We start from the raw sequence: 20,988 nt of genomic DNA on the forward strand, positions 1-20,988 counted from the left end.
GTTATTTTTTAACCCACTTAAAACATATTTTGCTTCATTTGCATGTGGATTTACTTCAATTCTTGTTTTTTGGATATTAGTAGAAAAGGTATATTTCCTCGGGGCTTGACTATAAGTTTCTAAAGTAATGTCTCTTACGTCTTTTACATACCATGAGAACTCAAAACAGCTGTGCTTGAGAACAAATAGCAAATGGATGGATTTCAAATGGATAATATTTTACTATGCCAAATATTTTAGTGCAATTTTTTTTAAAAAAAACATGATATCAGTGTTTTCATTACAAAATGTTTGTATTTAAAAAATTCATCTATTGCATAGTTATAGTGGACTACCTAATTATGTTATCTTGAATTTTACTAATCTTCAGCTCAAGGTCTGCTGAACCGACCTGTACCGGTCGGTTCAGCCCGTACCGGACCGGTACCGACCTGTACCAGTCCGGTACAGGGTATAAAACGGTTCGACCCCCGTACCGGTGCGAACCGGTAATGGGTCGGAACCGTTCGGTTCGACCCCCGTACCGGTGCGAACCGAGCCGGTTCGCACTCGGTTCGCACCGGTACATGTCCGAACCGGTGCGAACCGCTCGGTTCGCACCGGTATGATCTTGAACCGGTGCGAACCGAGCCGGTGCTCGGTTCGCACCGGTTTGGTGCTGAAATTGGATTGCCAGCGCTGTGGCACTTTGAAAGTGCAACAGCGCTGGCCAGAGGCACTTTGAAAGTGCCACACTCAAAGTGCCACAGTGGGGCACTTTCCAAGTGCCCCTTTGTGCGGCACTTCGAAGGTGCCGGTGCGGCTCTTTGTGCGGCACTTCGAAGTGCCGCGTTGTGGCAAAATCCGAAGTGCACAGTGGCTCAACGGTTGGCTATAAAAGCCGACCGAATGCTAAAAACAAATCCATCAGCTTAGGTGAAGGAAAGGCAGAGAGAAAGGAGGAGAAAAAGAAGAGAAAGACAAAGACAAAGGCGTGAAAAAAAATTAGAAGGGTCGGAGAGCGTCGTTTTTCTTGAAGAAAAATTCAGCAAAAACTAAATAAGGTAAAATTTCTTTTCCCTATATTGGTTTTTTAATATTTTATTTAAATTGCTTAAAAAAATTAAGTCAAAAATTGCCAAAAAATAGAAAATGATTCAATGATTCCATTTCGTCTTGAATTTTTTATATGTTGTTGATATATGGACAGTGTTAATGGTGACATTAACTTTTATTTTTACAGAATTTATATAATTTATAATTTAATTAAAAAATTAAAAAAATAATTTTTAATTACAAAAAAAATAGAAATTGAAAAAAATTAATGTGGTCGTAGGAATGGAGCCATCAAGGAGAGGGCAATCCCAAGAGCGTAATATTGGCTGGGAGCATGGGAAGATGCTCGGTGAACAGCACCAGTTTCAGTGCAATTATTGGCACAAGTGCTTCAAAGAAGGAGGGGTAACCAGATTAAAGCAGCATTTAGCCGGTAATTCTCGTGAGATATCTGCATGCTCGGTGCCCACCGAGCACCCGTCAGCTGATGAGGAAAAACCTCGCTGAGATCAAAGCAGCCAAGGAGAGGGCTGCCAAGCAGAAAGCGGAGGTGGAACGCCAAGCTGCAGAAGTACCTTCCTATCACTTGATGGAGTCACAGGAGGTCGAGGGTGCAGATGAGGAGGAGGCATAGATCCAGGCTGCCATGCGGGCGAGTCTGGATGATCGGTGGAAGCAGGAGGAGGTGGCGAGGCATCGGGCTCGATTTGGGCCCTCGTTTTTCGAGTCGGGCGCCGGTTCTGGTGGAAACAGACAAGATCCAGAGTTTCAAAGGACAATCTCAGTCAGGAAGGGCGAGGGCAGAGGACGTAGCCGGATTGCATCTATCCTGGGTGGTTTTGGTGGCCGAAAGAAGTCTTCCGGAGGGATTCCATCAGGTGCGTCAATCCATGATGTAGATCCGCATGCCTTCTCCAGGAGAGATTCGAAGCAGCAAAGGGTAGACACAATGTGGAAGAAGGAGAAGAAGGATATGTGGCGAGCTATTGGATTCTGGTTCCACTTCAGCCACATTCCAGCGAATGCTGCAAACAATACATACTACAAGTTTGCCATTTCTGCCATACAGTCTGCCGGTCCCGGTGTCGATCCTGCAGGCCCGAAGGACATCTACAGTGAGCTTCTTGACAACAATAAGGAGGAGCTAGAGAATTGGATTGGCTCATATAAGAGCAAGTGGCCTACATATAGGCTCACTCTGATGCGTGATGGTTGGACCGGTCCGACAAAGCGGGCCATCATCAACTTTCTGACATACTGTGATACGAAGACCTTCCACAAGTCAATTGATGCTTCGGATAAGGTGCACAACGCCAATTACATTCTCAAACTTATGGAGGAGGTGATTGATCAGATTGGAAAGGAGAATATCGTGCAGGTCGTCACTGATAACGGGCCGCAATATAAGTTGGCCGGGCAGGTCTTGATGGAGCGGCGACCACAAATTTTCTGGACCCCATGTGCTGCACATTGCATCGACCTCATCCTGATGGACATTGGAAAGATCCGTAGGGTGCAACATACGGTGGAGATAGCCCAACGCATCACCATGTATATTTATAGTCATACTTGGGTTCTTTCATTAATGAGAAAGTATGCAGGAGGAGAAATTCTTAGACCAGGAGTCACACGGTTTGCTACGAATTACATTGCACTTGATAGCCTTATTGAGAAGAAAGGAGCTCTACGTCAGATGTTTGTCAGTCCCGAGTGGCAGGAAAATAGATATGCCCAGGCCGGCATTGAAGGAAGCAGAATGGAAGACTTGGTAAGCAGGCAGTCATTCTAGTAGCGGGCCAATGCGATAGTCAAGGCTATTAAACCATTATATGAAGTGCTGCGGGCCGTGGATAGCAAGAGGTACCCCCAGATGGGCTTTTTGTATCACATGATGGAGAAGGCAAAGGCTCAGATCATGGAGGCAGATGTAGCTCATGCCCAGGAGTACATCGACATTATTGAGCGGCTGTGGGGAGCCCAAATGGGTAGGGAATTGCATCTAGCAGGTAAGCGATAATATTGATAATTATACTGATTGATATATTTGTATAATTATACTAAGATGGTGTCATCTATGTGCAGCATACTATCTGAATCTCCGGTTTCAGTACGAGAGTGAAATTGGTATGGATGATGAACTTCTTCATGCTCTACGTAATGTTATTTATAAGATGGAGCCTGATCTAGAAGTCGCCGCGTCATGTATAGAAGAGGTAACTATGATTTAGTAACATATGTAAATATATCGGATCTTATATTATTGACATACTACAACAAGCTTCTTTCCACAGACCAAATTATTTAGAGAGGGCAGCCATAGCTTTGGACAGCGACCAGCTATCGTGAGCAAGACAACTATGAATCCAGGTACAATACAAATCTGCAAGACACCTCTGCATATGAATTATCTTCAACTATGAGGCCATCATATATGTAAAATGTAATTATCTTCAATATTTTTGCAGCTGAATGGTGGATTCATTTTGGCAGATCCGCAAAAAATCTTAAGCGGATAGCTATCCAGATTCTCTCCCAAACGGTCTCCTCGAGTGGCTGTGAGCGCAACTGGTCCACCTTCGGCCTCATCCACAGCAAACAGAGGAACCGTTTGACACAAAAGCGCCTCAACGACCTAGTTTATGTGCACTACAATCTGCCGTTGAGGCTAAAATGCATTTAGGAGGAAGTGGAGCTCAAGTATGCAAATCCCATCTATAGGACTTTTACAGATGATGAAGATAATCCTATGCTCGACTGGCTTGCGGCCCAGCAGCAGGAGCCCGAGCTTGATGAGCTAGGATCGTCTCGACGACCAGCCAGCATCATAGCCACCGAGGCTATGGTTGATCCACAGCAATGGGCTGAGCGCAACATTCCACGCACTCCTACAGCTGATATGACGTGGCTAGAGGGGAGCCAGTCACCGCATGACTGGTACGATGCTCCCATTCAGAGAGATGATCCTCTCATGCGAGGACGAGGATGCTCTAATACCCAGTCGACTCGATCAGGAGGGCGTCAATCCCAGCAAAGAAGAAAAGGAAAGGAAAGGGCCCAAATGGAGAGTGTCGAGGAGGAGACTTGGACCAGCAACGATGAAGATTCTGGTGGTGATGGATCTACTAGCCATGGAGGAAGTAGAGGACAGTATGGTACTACTTATGAGACACAGCCGGAGGGAGGTTTTCGATACACCGGTGAATCTTAGTTTACGCATGCTACACAAGATACAGACCACGGTAGGCCGTCTGATATAGGCCGATCGGATACCATTGCATATCGAAGAAGAGCTCCTCGAGGTCGTTCAAGAGGCCAGGATGCAGCTGCAGATGACCTCCCATGTGGAGTCGGATCCATTGATGTATCAAGTTCCGAGTCTTCCTATTATCCGCGGCCTCAGCCAGCCTATGGATATGGTGCATCGGAGTCATCTTCCGGTGGCTACTACCCTGCGCAGCCCGGAGGGTCTTACGGGTCGGATTTTGGTGCCGGCATATTCGGATGGGCCCCTTATCAAGACACCTCTCAGAGCCAGAGCTTCAGCGAGAGATCCGAGAATTCTTATGACCCGACGCGCATTCCTCGAGGATTGAGCATACAAGACTACAATGCCGCTTGGTTAGAGGGATGGGTTGATCTGCCTCCATATTATGCTGATGATCCAGATATTGACGAGAAGCATCGCCACTCGACCCGATTTTAGATATCCGAGAGTGCTTTAAATGTATGTAATTGATTGTATCTTAATTTGAAAATATTTTATGTTCTTCATCTCATTATTTGAATTATTTGAAAGTAATAAGTTGCATCATCTACTTTTAACCTTAAACCTAAGCATAAAACATCAAAAAAAAAAATCCAAAAGTGAAAGAACTCCAAAAAAAAAAAAAAAACGCCGAATGTGCCCCATCGGTACGGTATCGGTTCGGCTCGGTTCGGCACCGGTACCATACCGTTACCGAAGCCGACCGGTACGTCGGTATGATCGGTACGGCGAACCTTGCTTCAGCTATTAGTAAAATTCAAGAAACATCCTTAATTTTATAAACGAGACTTGATTTCCCAATTTTTCAGTTCCAAAAATAATCCTTATCTATATTTCCTAAAAATAAATTCTAATAAATAATTTATACATAATAAGAGTCCCATTTCTTGAATTGTCCAAATTCAAGATAATTTGTTTGTTACAGCATAATTTTAGATCTGAATAAAATATTACAAAGTAATTTCATGAAAAGATGTATTAGTGCAAAATCTAAAAAATTATTTAGATTAAAAATATTTCATGGATAAATCCTAAATATTAAAAAAATCTCCAGTAGTCACATGCATTTGCACATGTATTATAACTAGTAAAAAGGGGACATATGCTTTATCTTTTGGATACAACTTTTAAAAGGTGTGTGTGCTTGGTTAACCAATTGAAAGCACCCAAAGATCATTTTTCTGTCCCATCATAAATTTTATGAGAGAACATGTAAAACAATTATTTGTTATCATCTACATGCCCTGTCATGATTAGATTCTAGTTGCATGAGAGGTAAAACCATTAGATGGATAACATATCTAGAACTCATGAAATTTTATTTGATATGAATGGATGGATAGAAGAGAAGAGCACAGCTAGAATAGGCTATAGGAATTTTGTGCATCCCTTAAGGATGTGTCACAATCCTTCCATAATTGTGTGGGTTTGCATGCTTCCCTCTTTTCCTTGCTCTCCCTTGAATTTGAAGAAAGCAAAAGTTTTGGCCATTTAGAGAGGGCGTCGATGTCTCCTTTGAGTTGGAATACATTATGTGCCCAACTAGCACATGCATACAGACTTTTAAAGGATGTAATTGTAGGGGGACTTACGGTATTTAGCCTTGTGGGAGACTCCCTGAAGTCCCTAGCCAAGTGTCACACACCAATTATTCAGATCTAATAATGGAACAATGGTTAATTATATGTAGGTGTCCTCCATTCATGATTCCTTATGGTTTAGTTACTGTAGTCCTTCAAAGACCTTACCTGCAAATTTACCTAAGAACGACCATTAATATAACTGTTCAACATCTCAACCTCCATTAGGAATTATATCTTTGTATTAATCTATTAGATAGGCACTCGAGTATGCGAACATTAATAGCAAAAGAAGGTGAGGAAAGAGTGCTGTTTGTAAGGGTCTAATCTCTTCATATTTAACATTTTTCTATGTGGATTATCTAAAGCTGACTTCTTACTATGCCATCTTGGATTTACAAGTGGAGGCTAGCTTGGGAGCAAGCACAAAGTATCTCTTGGGGTTTTTCCATTCCAATTGGGGTAGCTAAGTTATAAATTTTCTTGATAAAGGTGTATATTTATTGGCCTTCTTATTGAACAAGATGATACAATGGAGTCTGAAGGGATCGAGTGTAATACGATGCTGGAATGGATTGGACTTGGAACAAATTATTTTATCTGCACCTGTTTCATAGTTTCTCCTTGACTCTATTTTCAGCTCCCTTCAGTGTTTTGACCATGTGAGTCAAACCTATCAATTTGGTCACTGCAAGTTGACCTCCATCTCCTCTGATCAAATGATTCTAACTGTAGAAATGTTCGAGATGCCAAGCCTGAAGACTTGACAATTTGTTTTTTCCATTGGAGCTTGGAAAGTTAAATTCGTACTCCCTTCTTATCAAATTTGAAATGTCTAAGGTGGTTGAACTAGTTGAGTGCATAAATATGTTGGCTAATAAAGCTTTCCAATCATCTAGATTTTGATAATTAAAGGAGGAGATTGTAAGTTGCAGGAGGGGAATAAGGTGTTATCAAATAAGAAGTCTTCGAGTGAAATCATGGCTTTAGCTGTCTTTTGCTAGGTCTGTCCTTTTATTGATCTTCATATTGTGCAGAAAGAATGACTTTTGAGCATGATGGTTAATCATTTGGTGACATTCCAATTATAGCGAGTTAAGATATCATGGTTTGAAGTTGCTTGAACCAATTATGAATTTCTTCTTTAATTTAGTCTTGAAAATATTCATCTTGCGTTGCTTCCAGTGGAGCTATACAATCTTCATGCTTTTAGTGAAGCCTCTTGTTATGTTGAAGTTGTTTATCACACTCATTTCTGTTTTGTGCTGCTCCCATGATTTGATAGTTAGGATTTCCTTTACTTGGCATAGATAATAGAGAAAAAAGAAGGATGAGAGATTTGACTCTCATTATGGCTGCAATTGATGCAATAACTACTTAAATAAGCACATGATAAGACAAAGTTTAACTCCATCGACATACTTAATTACTTGCTATTGTGCATTGACTATCGAAAGAGTCCTAGTTGTTTTGATAACAACTTCGCTTATCACCGAACAGAAAATGTCAAAACAATTTTAATCGCAAAAGAGAATCATGCTCAGCAGAGGGATCGGAACCACATTCGTGGGCCGACAATTTTTCTGGATAGGTCGAACTATTTAATGGATCAAAAACAAGTAATAAAAACTCAACCACTAGGTAGATAAATTGTAGTGACTCGAGACCTCACCGAAAAGGCTAGCTGGAAGGTATTGGCTTTCTTTGTCCTTTGTAAGTACCCAAGATCTCCTCAGTGCATAACTGATATGGGACTAAACACATTGGATAGAACTTGGGTACTTATACTGAGCTAAGGAACCCAAATAACACTTTCTAGCTGGTCTTTTTCGATGAGATCCTGGGTCCTTTCAAATGATATTAGAGCAAACCCGATCCATGGCTAATGTGGATTAAGAAACACTACAACTTGGGTCCTTTTGGGCTGACCATGGGCCTATCATTGTGTTTATATTTGTGTTTAGACCCAGTTTACGATTGAACTTGCTTGGATCTTTGGCCTGGTGAGGATGCTTGGGCTTAAACAGAGGAGTGTGCGAGGACTTCTTCAGGTATATGCTTAAGTCCACATTGGTTGTGCACTGTGGACATCTTGAGTACTTATACAGGACCAAGCAATCCAAATAACACCTTCTAGTTAGCTTTTTTGGGTGAGATTCTGTATTGTTATAAATGATATCAAAGTGGACATACTTATACAGAATTAAGAAATCCAAATAGCACCTTCTAACTGGCTCTTTTGGGTAAGGTCCTATATTGTTATAAATGATATCAAAGTGGACCCAGCTCATGACCCATGTGTGACTAGGAAACATTGCAACATGGATCCTTTTGGGGTTGACCATAGGCTGATCGTGGTTAAGGGTGCAAATGGGTCGGGTCGGGTCCTGGATGGTCCTGGATGATCCCGATCCGACCCGATTTTTTGTTCGGGTCCTAATTTTGGACCCAGACCCGACCCGGTTGAAGATCGGGTCGAGTCGGGTCCAAGTCGAGTCCGGATCGGGTCCGGGTCCGAGTCGGGTCGGGTCTGGGTCCGAGTTGGGTCGGGTCCGAATCGGGTCCATTTTTTTGTGCTTTTGGGAAAGGATTTGGGCAAATCTAATTTGGTCATATCGTAATTATGAGGTGCTGGGTGACCCATGACTTGAAAGACTTGCAATTGACCTCCAGTCAGAACAGATGACCCATGACTTTAACTAAGTCGGTCTGCAAGCCAAATTTCATATCACACCCTATGTGACTGATTGGACGGAACTTGGTGTCTCCCAGCTCCCCTCTCACGAGGACAAAAAAAATCCCAGACCTCCTTCCAAAATCCAATTCCATTGCAGAAAACTAGCACATGGCCCATATTCAGTTCAATGTTCCCTCACTTCCTCCCTGCAAAAGTTAAAAAAAACAGAAACCAAAAAATAGAAGGAAAACAAAAAAAGCCAGCTACCGAGACACCAGAGGTATCAACAGTGTAATAGATTGAGAGAGAATCCTGACGGACTACACGACCCACAAAAAAAAAAAAACTCTCTTTTGCTTTTCTCCCTCCCCCCCCTCTCTCTCTCTCTCTCTTCGGGTCCATTCGGGTCGGGTCGGGTCCGCTCGGTAAATCCAGATCCGACCCAGAAAATGATTCGGGTCCAATTTTAGGACCCGACCCGGACCCGCGGGTCCTAAAATTCGGGTCGGGTCGGGTCTACATGGGTCGGGCCAGGTCGGGTCTCGGGTCGACCCGACCCATTTGCAGCCTTAATCGTGGTGCTTGTGATTGGATTTGATTGAATTTGGACCCTTAGCATCACAAGGATACCAAGGCTGAAATAAGGGAGTATGTGAGAACCTGTGTAGGCATGTGTTTAGTTCCACAATAGTTATACACTGGGTAGATCTTGGATGCTTATACAGGACTAAGGAACCTAATAAATATCTTCTTGCTAGTCGTTTTGGATGAGGTCTTGGGTCGTTACGAAATATGGGCTGTTTGACTTGATTTTAATTTTAAGAGCTTGAAGCAAGCTTATAGAGTACCACAAATAGGATGCTTTGGAATGGGCTGCTCAAGTCTGGTTTTAAATCATTTCAGACTTCCAACTATGCTTCTTCAACATAGGGTTGATGAGTTGTTTGTGTGCTAATGCAACACTTATCTAGGGTATCAGTGTATTCATGAGTTGAGGTTGTGCAGCTGAAATAGTAGAGAATTTTGGTGGTTACTGCGGATAAAGTCCATTTGCGCTGAAGATTGAATCCAATGTTGCACTTGGGTAGAGTTTTTTGAGAATGCTGAGAGAACCAAACTTTCAAAAACCATACCCCCATAAAGATCAACATGATCTCTATACATTTGACATACAATTGAAACTTTCCTTGAAATTGCCTATTTGCATCTTTGACAATAATAGCAGATGACTCAGCTTTCATGTCTATCCTCTTGTATATAAATAAAAAATGTCCAATATATGATTCCTTGACTTGCACCAGTTTAGCTAATTGAGATCAACTAAACTTTGATGTTAATACATGGAACTGTTTAGAACCGAATTACAAAAAGTTAACTTCTCTGATAAATGACAGATGACGTAATGGAGTATAACTTTTTGCTATCTTTTAACTTTTCTGTTCAAAAGCATTTGAATATATGAGTTTGATGCCATACATTATGAATCCATGCTCATATCCAGTTTCCTTGAAAATTATGTTTTTTAGACAGTTTGTTTAATTTCTTAGATGAGCTTGGATTGAGGTAATTGCTGCCTCTTTGTTTATCCCTGTTTTTTTTTGGACAGCAACAGAAATGAATTATATTTGTAGCTTTGCAACATCAAATAACTTATTTTGCCAGGCATACTTCTAGTTTTTGCTTGGTCTAGAAAAATGACATTAGTGTTGCAACTGATGATTACATAGGATTAATCAAATTTTGTTTTATCCATATAATGCCTCAAGGTAATCGTCCTGAAGTTGTTTAGCTTGTCTTTGTTTGTTTCTAGTTCACCTATATTGTCACTTGCCATTTCGGATACTCTTTTGTGCTTGCATGATTTATTGAATTTTGCTAATGGATTCAGATAGCATTCCACCCTAAGTTTCTTCCATCTCGTGTTGAAAAAGAGAGACGGGCTATCCTTTCAGAACTACAGATGATGAACACCATAGAGTATCGTGTTGATTGCCAGGTAAGATCAGTAGGTTATGCTTGCATTTGCTAAATACAACAAGAAATGTGTGGAGATTCTAGAGGATATGCTGAATGATGTGATATTTCAGTAATCTTGTATTGACAGTCCAATTTTCCTTTTCAATCAGTTGTTACAACATTTGCACTCAGAAAATAAACTGGGCAAAAGATTCCCAATTGGACTAGAAGAGCAGATTCAGAAGTGGGATGCAGATAAAATCAGGAAATTTCATGAGCGCTGGTATTTTCCTGCAAATGCTACTTTATACTTGGTTGGGGATATCGATAACATTCCCAAGATGGTGTACCAAATCGAAGTATGTCTATTGTGCAAATTTTATGCATGATTATCAAAAAATCTTATCTGCAGATGTACTGACACTCAAAGTATCATGTAGGCTGTATTTGGACGAACACATGCAGAAAATGAAACGTCAACTGTCCATACTCCAAGTGCTTTTGGCGCAATGGCAAACTTTCTTGTTCCAAAGCTGCCAGGTGGGCTGGCTGGAAGTCTGTCTAATGAAAGATCATCTATTTCATTAGATCAACTAAAGCCTGCAAAGAAGGAAAGGCAGGCAGTTAGACCGCCTGTCGAACATAAATGGTCTCTCCCTGGACTGGGTCACGATGACAAGCCTCCTGAAATCTTCCAGCATGAGTTGATTCAAAATTTCTCTATCAACATGTTTTGCAAGGTACCACATATATCTACCTCTATTGATGTTTATATGAAGGTTCTAATCTCATGGTATGGCTCCATACCTCTTGTTGGCTGGCACAGTATGTACTTCAGTACATACCATACTGAGACCTGGTCCTGACCGGTATCAAAACAGGAAAAAAAGGGTATAAAAACACATTTAAGCTCGGTACTGGAATGTACAAGGTTAATTCAGGGTGGTTGACCCATGCTTCAGTTCTGAGTTGGTGATGAGGACTGGTTCCTGGCCTGTTTGGTCCAGTTTGCCCAGTCTTTCAAATCCTTGGTATATAAATGTTTACTGCTACTGCAACTTTTATAACTTAATGAATTGCCTCTTTCTTTTGTAACCCTAATGCATTGAATCTAGGGTCCATTTTGTTAGTGTAAAAATTTTGGTTCTTGCCTAATGAACTTTTGTGCATGTGTAGTTCATAGCCTAAATTGATGGCAATGACAAATAGTGATTGTTGTTGGGTTTCTTTTTCCTTGAATTCTGTTGAGAATTTGAGATGAATCCTTATGAGAATCATGAGTTATGGCTTCTTAAACCTTGCTCACTAAACCCAATATGGCATCTCAGTCCTTGTATTTCAGTACAACCAATGTTTTAACTTTTGTATGCCTTCAAATAACCCTGATGGATGTTCAAAGTGACCCTAATTATTCACAAAAAAGTCTCAAGTAATTTCCTACAAGCAAAAAAGATGCAGATATCAGGCATAAAATCCAACATACTGGATTTGTGGCTGATTCTGGATATCATATAGCTATGGCATAGACTGGCATTTCCCTCTGTGTTTGGATCCCAAATTTTTGTTGGTGTAGGTTTGTTGGAAGTCTTACAATTCCTGTAAAGTTGACCCTTTGAGTTTTGTGATCTTTGAATTACTAATTTTAGGAGTCAAGTTTTCATGTGTCATCATGGTTCTGCTCCATCAAAACTTGTTTCTTCTCCACATTTATTTCAATCTACTTTTCTCTGTTATAATGATGTTATGTGCCTGCAGGTCTCCTTATTGCTTGATCATCTCAGCTATACAACGTTGGGGACCTTACTACTGTTCCAGAATGGTTTTAGTGGGAGTCTAAAAGTTGATTGAAGAATATGAATATCAAGTCCATCTTTAAATTAACTGATATTGATATGGTTCAAGTTTAAGTCGAGAAACTTGCCTACAATGATGAGCCAGTATTTAAGATAGTTGATCATACTAATTGTTATGAAGCTCCATTTTATTATACAGGTCCATTACCTTAGAAGGAGTTCAAATTAGGTCTAGGTGAAAGTGAAGCCTTTTCAAGGTCTAGGCTCTAGAGTATCAAATATCTTACTCAAGATCGGGCACTGTACTGGTTCTGCGGCCGGACGACTCGGTACGACTGTGCTGGGCCTGTACCGAGAGAGATTATTGGTACCGCGGGAAAGAGAAAAAAAGAGAGAGAGAAGGGGGAGAGAGGCTGGCAGATGCCATCGGAGGGCCGTGGGGGGTCGGCGGTGGCCGCAACAGGCGAGGCTGCGGCCGGTTTTTTTGTTTCGAACAAAACAGGAGTCTGACCGCGGCTAAATTTTTTTGAGATTTTTAAGTAAAGTCGGCTTTCGCCGCCCCCCTGCGGCCCTCCCCCGGCGTCTGCCACCTCTCCCTCTCCTTCCCTCCCCCACTCGCTCTCTCTTTCCTTCTCCGGCTCTGGCAACTGGTCTTGTTTCTGTTGTTGGAACCATACCGGTGAGCCATCGATATGGCTCGAGTTGGACGGAACCGCCCGGTTTGGGACGGTTCCGCCGATCATGAATTCTTACTCTTATTGGTTAGAGCTAGGTACAAAGCTTGTTCTGTACTGTATCACGACATGACATGCATTTATTCAGTAGGTTATGTAACTTTTTGTTAATGGATACTCATATGCCATGATGCTACATCTTTTTTGATTTTTTTTCTTATTTTGATGATTTTGGCTTGCTTTATATTGATAAATAGAAATGCAAACTCCTAAAAGCATGTCCAGTTTCTAAGCATACAGATACTGCAAACTCTCTAATGTATGGGCTCTTTTATTTTTGGGGAACACCACAGGAGACAGACATGCTACACCATATTTACAACTCTAAAACACATACTACTACCAAGATAGCGTTGTTAAGAAAAGCAAATCTTTTGGCAATGCAGTTTCTGAAAACATCTTGTGTCTTGCAAAATTGAACATATCATTTTTAATGTTATATTATGGTCTATCACTGAATGCACTGTGGGGAGGAGTCGTTTTGACTGATACTAGATCATAGATGTTCCTGAGTAATGGAGGGTTAGTATTGTTCAAATGAAGCCTGCATGATATGGCTTGACCAGTGCATACTGTATGATTGGTACTGATGATCGGGAACTTGTCTTATTCTTGCGAAATTAAGAATTAATATAGTAGAGATTCATGAACTTATGATTCATCCTTTATTTTCCTTTCAGATTCCTGTCGATCAAGTTCAAACATACAGGGACTTGCGCAACGTCTTGATGAAGAGAATATTTTTATCAGCTTTGCATTTCCGGATCAATACAAGATACAAGGTGATTACTGTTTATGGGGGATGGGCTTTATGACTTGGTCACAGGCCAAAATTATTCCTATTAATATGATTATCTTTTCATATTTTTCTTTATTTTTATAATAAATTTAATATTTTCTAATCAAAATTATGAGCCTATTCACATTCATTTAGTGGGATGGGAAGATTCTGTTAATAATTCTACATAAATGTGTGGGTCCATTATCTTTATTTGCTAATTATGTATTTGGAGTCCCTGGTGACCTAGTTACAGAAATTATTTTGTCCTAAATTATGCCAGTCTGCTTGAATATCAATAATTGGATGCTTCTAGTTTTGGCATGCTTCCTGAGTTTGTCTTTAAATTATTACACTGGGCATGAGTGGTGACTGCCTTTTTTTATAATGTTTTAAGAAAAGTAATCTTGATAACAGAATATTAACTCTTGATTACAACCAGAGTAAAACCAGACTGAAATAAGAAGGTAATTTGTATATTATATGATTGTGATCCCTTGGCCCAGTGGAATGTTTATTTAAATAATCAGTTACAAACGTCCATACTCCATACATTTGCCCACTTGGGTTTTACATTGTTATATAGTACTGTACTTGTTACAAACTGCTATGAAATATTGTTGGTAATTTGAACAGTTGTCTTAGATAGTGCTTTCTACCATGTATGTTGAATATTCAGTTACCAACAATCGGCATTGCGTGAAGGTAACTATATTTGAATGAACCATCATTAAGCACCTTTTTGTTTGCAGATAATAATAAATGCCCTTAATGTGACATTAGTGGACATTTCCATTTGATAGTGGGTTAGAGAACAAGGGTTATCCCATCCTTGACAACTGCTTCCAACTGTCCGGACTGGAAGTCCAACATGACCCTCATGCTTCTGGCATGCTGAGAAGAAAGCGTACAGAATTGAAATCCTCAGATACCACCACAAGGGTTCAAGCCTAACCCTCAAGAATAGAGAAAGGAAGTAATCTTTGACCAGCTCATCCATGTGCTGTATGCTACATTAATAGCCAACTGCCAGAAAATGGAAATAATGAATTAAGGAAAATGGGATCGCTGCAAACCATTTTTCTGACAGAACCTCATATAAAATAATGGGGAAAACTTACCCAGTAGACTGGAGGTTGAGCATGTACTTTTAGTCAAAGTTATTTAGTGCCATCTGTCAGTTTCATGCCGGGTAAGCACTGGCATACATGGGCACACATTGACAGACATGCACCGGCACTCAACCCTTCACGTGCCATTCCAGCACTAGCTCAGCACGTGCAGATCCATGCTGATCAGTACTGCCAGCACTATAGTCCTTGCTTTTAGGGGTATATTTGGTTGAAGTTCGACTATCAAAGGGGAGATATCTCTAATTATTACCTGAGATGCTTCAGTAATACAGCTTTGTTTCTTCCATGCTCCATGAGGTCAATTGATTCCTTGAGGTTCTTCAACACTGCACCTTTTCCTCCACCCATCCAAAAACAGGCAACAACTCACCACCATTTTCTAAGAAGTAGATACAACCTTTTCAGTGGGTAGATTGCTTCTGAACCTGGATTAACATTGTCCTTTTGAGCTGTGGTAGATGATGTAGTTCTCCTAAGTTCTAACAAGAATTATCAAAAGATGGTGATTCTCAGGATAACTTGATGCTCACTTATCTTTAATTAGTGTTGTAGAAGGTGGGTGTTAAAATGTTAATTTTTGAAATTTACTCCTTTTGAAATGCTTACTGCTCATATGAAGCTCCATAATTCTTATTTGATACATAGGCTGGATATCACTTCAATGGTGATTTTTGCAAGTACTCTACCATTATCAGTGGTCAACTTGGAGGGGAAAAACCGTCTTGTTATTCAGACTCATCAATGTTCAAATTCATATTTTAGTTTTTTGTTGCTTAAGCTGATAATATTACTATATAATTTTTTTGGGCTGAAATTTGCAGTTAATCTATATCTGTTTTTTCCCTTTTCTTATATTTGTATTTTGCAGAGCTCAAATCCTCCTTTTACGTCTATTGAGCTGGACCATAGTGATTCGGGAAGAGAAGGATGCACTGTTACCACTCTTACAGTAACAGCAGAACCAAAGAACTGGCAGAGTGCTGTTAAGATTGCAGTTCATGAGGTCTGTACCTTGGGATTTCTATTGAAAGAGTATATACACATTTCAGTTGGCCAGAAAAATTATTTTGGATCATAATGCTGGCATACTCTTAAATTCTTTTGCGAAAAATTCTACTAGCATCATGTAAGATACTAGTCTCATGTTTTTTCTTTTGCTGCATGTGTTGGAGGTTGTATGTTGTCTCCTGAACTGCTATCTTACTCTAAAATTTGAATGAGGGCTGTAGTATCTGGTGGACATTTTTCACTTTCAAGATTTTGGAACCGCACATTTAGAAATGCTCATGCATAAATGAAATACTTTGGAGCTCAAATTAGTTTGTCATTATATGAAGTGTTCCTTCTTGGTTCTGACTTCTGAGTATGTTTTGGATGCAGGTCCGAAGACTTAAAGAGTTTGGTGTAACAAAGGGAGAATTAACTCGCTACATGGATGCACTTATAAAAGATAGTGAACAATTGGCTGCAATGATTGATAGTGTCCCATCAGTTGATAACTTAGATTTTATCATGGAAAGTGATGCTCTGGGTCATACTGTTATGGATCAAAGACAGGGACATGAAAGTTTGGTAGCAGTTGCTGAAACGGTTACACTTGAAGAAGTAAATTTTGTCCACCATGCTCAGCTTCATATATGTTATTTAGCTTTACTGTGCTAGAATTTCTTTGGTGATTATTATTATCAGTGTTTTTAATTGTACCAGTTTTATGATATGTTGAGAAATTATGTTGCAGGTTAATGCAGCTGGTGCAAAGGTGTTGGAATTCATTTCTGACTTCGGAAAGCCTACTGCACCACTTCCTGCTGCTATTGTTGCCTGCGTTCCAAAGAAAGTGCATATGGATGGAGTGGGAGAAACTGAGTTTAAGATCTATCCACACGAGATCACTAATGCTATGAAAGCAGGTTTAGAGGAACCCATACATGCTGAGCCAGAGGTATGTTATTTGATGAATTTTATGTACATTTCTCATATGATTTTGATGTTTACTCTGTTTCATCTTACCTTTGGCTTTTTGGGATTCTATATGTTACTTATCTCTGTTCTGGCCATCATCCTTGTATTTAAGCATGCCATCATGTTTGTCAGTCAAGGGGTTGTTTTTATTAAATAATACCCTATCATCTGTAAACAAAGTTATAGGATTCTCTATGTGAACTGTAAACAGCGTATGTGGTCTTTGAAGTAGGATCTTTGTTCGAAACAGGACTCCTGCACAATCTATCCTTATCGCATCTGAATCCTTTCCTCAAATAACAACTAGCAAGACAAATTCTATAGTTGGATGTGGCTAGTCCTATCACCAATACAATTCTAGTTCTGGAAAACGTAACAGAAAAAAATAAAAAAAAATAATGAATAAACTAGTTAAATCCATTAAAATAACTGGATTGAGTACAAAAATAAATAAAGGTTCTTAGTGAAAAAAGGAGGATTTGGAAAAGAAAAAAGTCCCACTTTTTTGTAGACAAACTAATAGGATTCTCTATGTAACGTAAACAGCATGTCATTTTTAAAGTAGGATCTTTGTTGAAAGCAAGACTCCTGCACAATCTATTCTTATCACATCATGAGTCCTTTCCTCAAATAATAACCAGCAACACCTATTCTAGTTGGTTGGGGTGTAGCTAGTTATATTACTACGAGGATTCTGGTTCAGGGAAAAGATAACAGAAAAGGAAGAACAAAAAAAAAAAAAGAACAAACCAGTTAAATCCTTTAAAAATATTTTAGCTGAATAAGATTCTTAGCAGCAACATAGTAGAAGGATTTGGGAAAAGTTCTATTTTTGCTTTCGTCTTTCTCTTCAATCAGACTGTCTAGTTATTCATAATCACCATTGGAGAGCTGCAAATGCTGAGGGCTGTTTCCAACAATATCCCGAATTCAGTCAATAATTATGTCCTCCCTACCTTCTCAAATTAAATTAATCATCATTTGAGTAAATTTTGGTAGAAAAATTAAAGCAATTACAATCATTTTGTCAGATCTGATGTGGTGTATTAACGTTACCTGATTGCATAGCTAGTTTTATAACAATATAGGGAAGACAAAATAGATGGACAGAATGTTATGCATAATTCTGGTACCAAGTTGGAAAAATAAAGTTAGCACCTAAAAAGGGTTCAAGATGTCCAAGGGGGGTTTGTGGGATACATGCGCGCGCGCGCGCGCGAGAGAGAGAGAGATTATGGGCATTGTTGAGATTTCTTGATGTGGTGTGTAAGCTTTCTGCTAGTTATGAGTGTGACCTTGACTAAGATACTCAAGCAGAACATTTTGTTAGAAGAAATTACAAGTCCCCATCTTAGTTCCTCCTAGTAGTACACCCCTTTTGACCCATCATATTTGATAGCTTATGAATACTCTTCGAATTCTCGTACACTTGCAATACTCCTCGTGTATGTTATAATTTAAGTGGTACTTGGGATAATCCTGCAGGAAAACCAACCTTTCTGATCCAAAGCACCCCAAGCTGATTTTTATAGCCCTGTTTCAACACCGTATTGCCTGGTAGACCTTTATTTTTTAACTCATTCGAACAAGCAGGTGTCATCGTGTGCTGACTCTGTACCTCCCATGTACCATGGTAAGTACTGTACTGGCCAGTGACCAGTACAGGTTGGCACCTTCATTTTTCAATCTTTGCTTCATATAGCTTCTTTTGTTTTGTACCTGAAGTATGACTTCCCCATTTATAAACAACTATACAATTCAAGTTTAGGTTTTGCACTACCTAACCGCCAATGTATTTTCTAATTTGATCAAGCAAGTGAAGTAATAAATTAGATTAAAAACATTAACATAGTTCTAAAATATTGAGCTAAATATTGCCTCTAGATTATAAAATTATCCCATAGTTTGATAGATATGGTTTTCACATCATAGTGCTTGATTCCCATATGGTGTTTATATGATGTGATTTACTGTCATGATGTGTCTTATAATGTTCGTTAATACATTCAGTGTTTCTAAATCAGAACGTCATACTCCATTAGTTTATGATGTGGAAATAATGAGTTATGTGCTGTTCTCATCAGCACAAATAACCCAAATAAAATGAAACAAATGAGTCTATAAATTGATATTTTTACCAAGGATGAGGGAGGTAGTTCTCATCATACTGTATCATGCAATACATAATTTGCAGACAGGATAGTGGTACAGTATGCACTGCAGTGCATCCTTAGTGCCATCCACATTGGCATGTGTGTATGGCCTCTCTACAGTCATAATTTTATGTACCGCTGTATGGCATACTTAACATCATGGCTCGGGATCACACGAAATGTGTGTGTGTTTGTTTTTTTTGCAAACACCGAAATTGATATCTAAACTTTTTTCCCCTCCAGTTTATATCTGTTTCACGAATTAACAAAAGAATATTTTGAACCACTACATAGTGTTGAACAACTGAAAATGTAATTATTTGTGCATTTTGAATATTGTTCACAGTCACTTAGCTAATACGATATCTAACAATGCATTAGCACTACTTTAATGTGAATTTTTGACAAATAGACAGCAATATTCATAAAATCTTGGATGAAAAAATTTCTGTAGACTAATCAAAAGAAGAAGGCATATACATGTTCAAGTGCTCTACGCTAACCAGTGTCATATGAGATGATAAAATTTTGGAGACTAAGCGCCCATTTGGTATTGCTTATGTTTTCTGTTTTGGTTTTAAAAATATCCAAGAAGAAAATTGAACTAGACTGAACAAGTATGTATTATGATACTTCTATTTTTTAGGGTGTTTGCAAAACCTCTAAAGCTTTTGGCAACAAAGTTTTATTGCTCCAAAAAAAGTAGAAATGAAAGCAAGGAATGGCAGAAGTTCCATGTAAATGCTATCTCCAACAATCTCCATGTGGTATTTCACTGATTTATAGGGAAACAAAAATACAAAAACAACAACAGCACCAAACAGGTCTTAAGATGTAATTTTTTTTTCTTTTTACCAGATATTAGCTATTCACAATACTTGAGTATAACAAAATCTATGAGCTTTTAAAATTTGAGGAATCTAACACACAATTTTTTATTTTTACTCAACCCCAATGTTTTGGAAGTTGTTATTGCATTGGAAAGTTGACCTTCTTGTTGTGTTGGAATATGAATTCAGGCTATACTTATTGAACTCAAATGTGGGATAGTTCTTTACATGTAATGTTTCAAATACTGGTAGAATGGGATGATACAAATGGTATTGTACTATTCCAATAGGTTTCTGGCACTGGTACATAGTGTGTCGGTACAGGATGTAATCCTATACCATGTGTTGATATCTAGCACCATGGTTTGCTGAACCGACCGGTATCGGTGCTGACAGGCACCAGTACGGCTCGATTCGCACCGGTACATACCCATACCGGTGCAAACCGGCTCGACTTGCATCGGTACATACCCATATCGGTGGGAACCGAGCCGGTTCGCACCGGTACGAGGTGTTTTTCACAGGAGACAGCGCATGGCTAAAGCCACGCGCTAAGTACCATGTGCTGTGGCACTTTCGGTTCGATACCGGCACCGAACCGCACCGATACGTCGGTACGGTTGGTACGGCGAACCTTGTCTATTACCATCTCATTCCGGCAAAAAACCAGTACAAGGTCCACTACAAGTACTTCATACCTTGTTTACCTTTATTCTAGAATATTTACTTAACGCCCATTATCAGTCAAGCTTGTTTCAGTTGTTCACTTGCTAATTCACATGTTCACTGTGAACAAGCAATCTCCCACCCCTTATCCAAGGCAACCAAATGGTGAAGCAAAACAAATAGACAAAAACAGAAGTGGTTTAAACTTTTGGCTTAGTATCAGTTAGCACTGAAACATGCCAAACCATATGGAACCAACATGGTTCAATGGTATGGATTGATAACTTGCAAAATGAAGGATACCTTGGTGTTGGGATCCCTCGCACGCTGCAGAAAAATTCTGAACGCAGCGGAAAGGCATGCGCGAGATCCCGTTCATCGCATGAACATATTTCAAAAATCGTCGTTCGTAGATAGATTAGGATT

General features: G+C 39.7%; 2 protein-coding genes across 10 annotated transcripts in view; both read left to right on the top strand.

Annotated features, from left to right (window-relative positions):
- The window catches only part of LOC103701430 (stromal processing peptidase, chloroplastic), a 60,759-nt gene that overhangs the window by 9,234 nt on the left and 30,537 nt on the right, over window positions 1-20,988 (top strand). For all 9 annotated transcript variants that reach the window (XM_026802346.2, XM_026802348.2, XM_026802347.2 and 6 more), the window contains exons 6-12: window positions 10,446-10,553; window positions 10,684-10,872; window positions 10,954-11,253; window positions 13,721-13,822; window positions 15,820-15,954; window positions 16,332-16,556; window positions 16,690-16,893. In XM_026802346.2, coding sequence (XP_026658147.2) covers window positions 10,446-10,553; window positions 10,684-10,872; window positions 10,954-11,253; window positions 13,721-13,822; window positions 15,820-15,954; window positions 16,332-16,556; window positions 16,690-16,893 — 1,263 coding nt within the window. The remainder of the gene's footprint in view (window positions 1-10,445; window positions 10,554-10,683; window positions 10,873-10,953; window positions 11,254-13,720; window positions 13,823-15,819; window positions 15,955-16,331; window positions 16,557-16,689; window positions 16,894-20,988) is intronic.
- LOC120111357 lies at window positions 5-3,520 on the top strand. Its single transcript, XM_039128308.1, has 2 exons — window positions 5-3,248; window positions 3,327-3,520. Exon 1 carries the CDS (start codon window positions 1,682-1,684, stop codon window positions 2,822-2,824), a length of 1,143 nt encoding a protein of 380 aa, XP_038984236.1. The 5' UTR covers window positions 5-1,681; the 3' UTR covers window positions 2,825-3,248; window positions 3,327-3,520.

This window comes from Phoenix dactylifera, chromosome 1 (assembly GCF_009389715.1).
Source record: "Phoenix dactylifera cultivar Barhee BC4 chromosome 1, palm_55x_up_171113_PBpolish2nd_filt_p, whole genome shotgun sequence".
NCBI lineage: Eukaryota > Viridiplantae > Streptophyta > Magnoliopsida > Arecales > Arecaceae > Phoenix > Phoenix dactylifera.

Bases quoted from the DNA above. Each gene is read 5' to 3' on its own strand.
- LOC120111357 (XM_039128308.1), top strand. From the start codon at position 1,682: ATGCGGGCGAGTCTGGATGATCGGTGGAAGCAGGAGGAGGTGGCGAGG.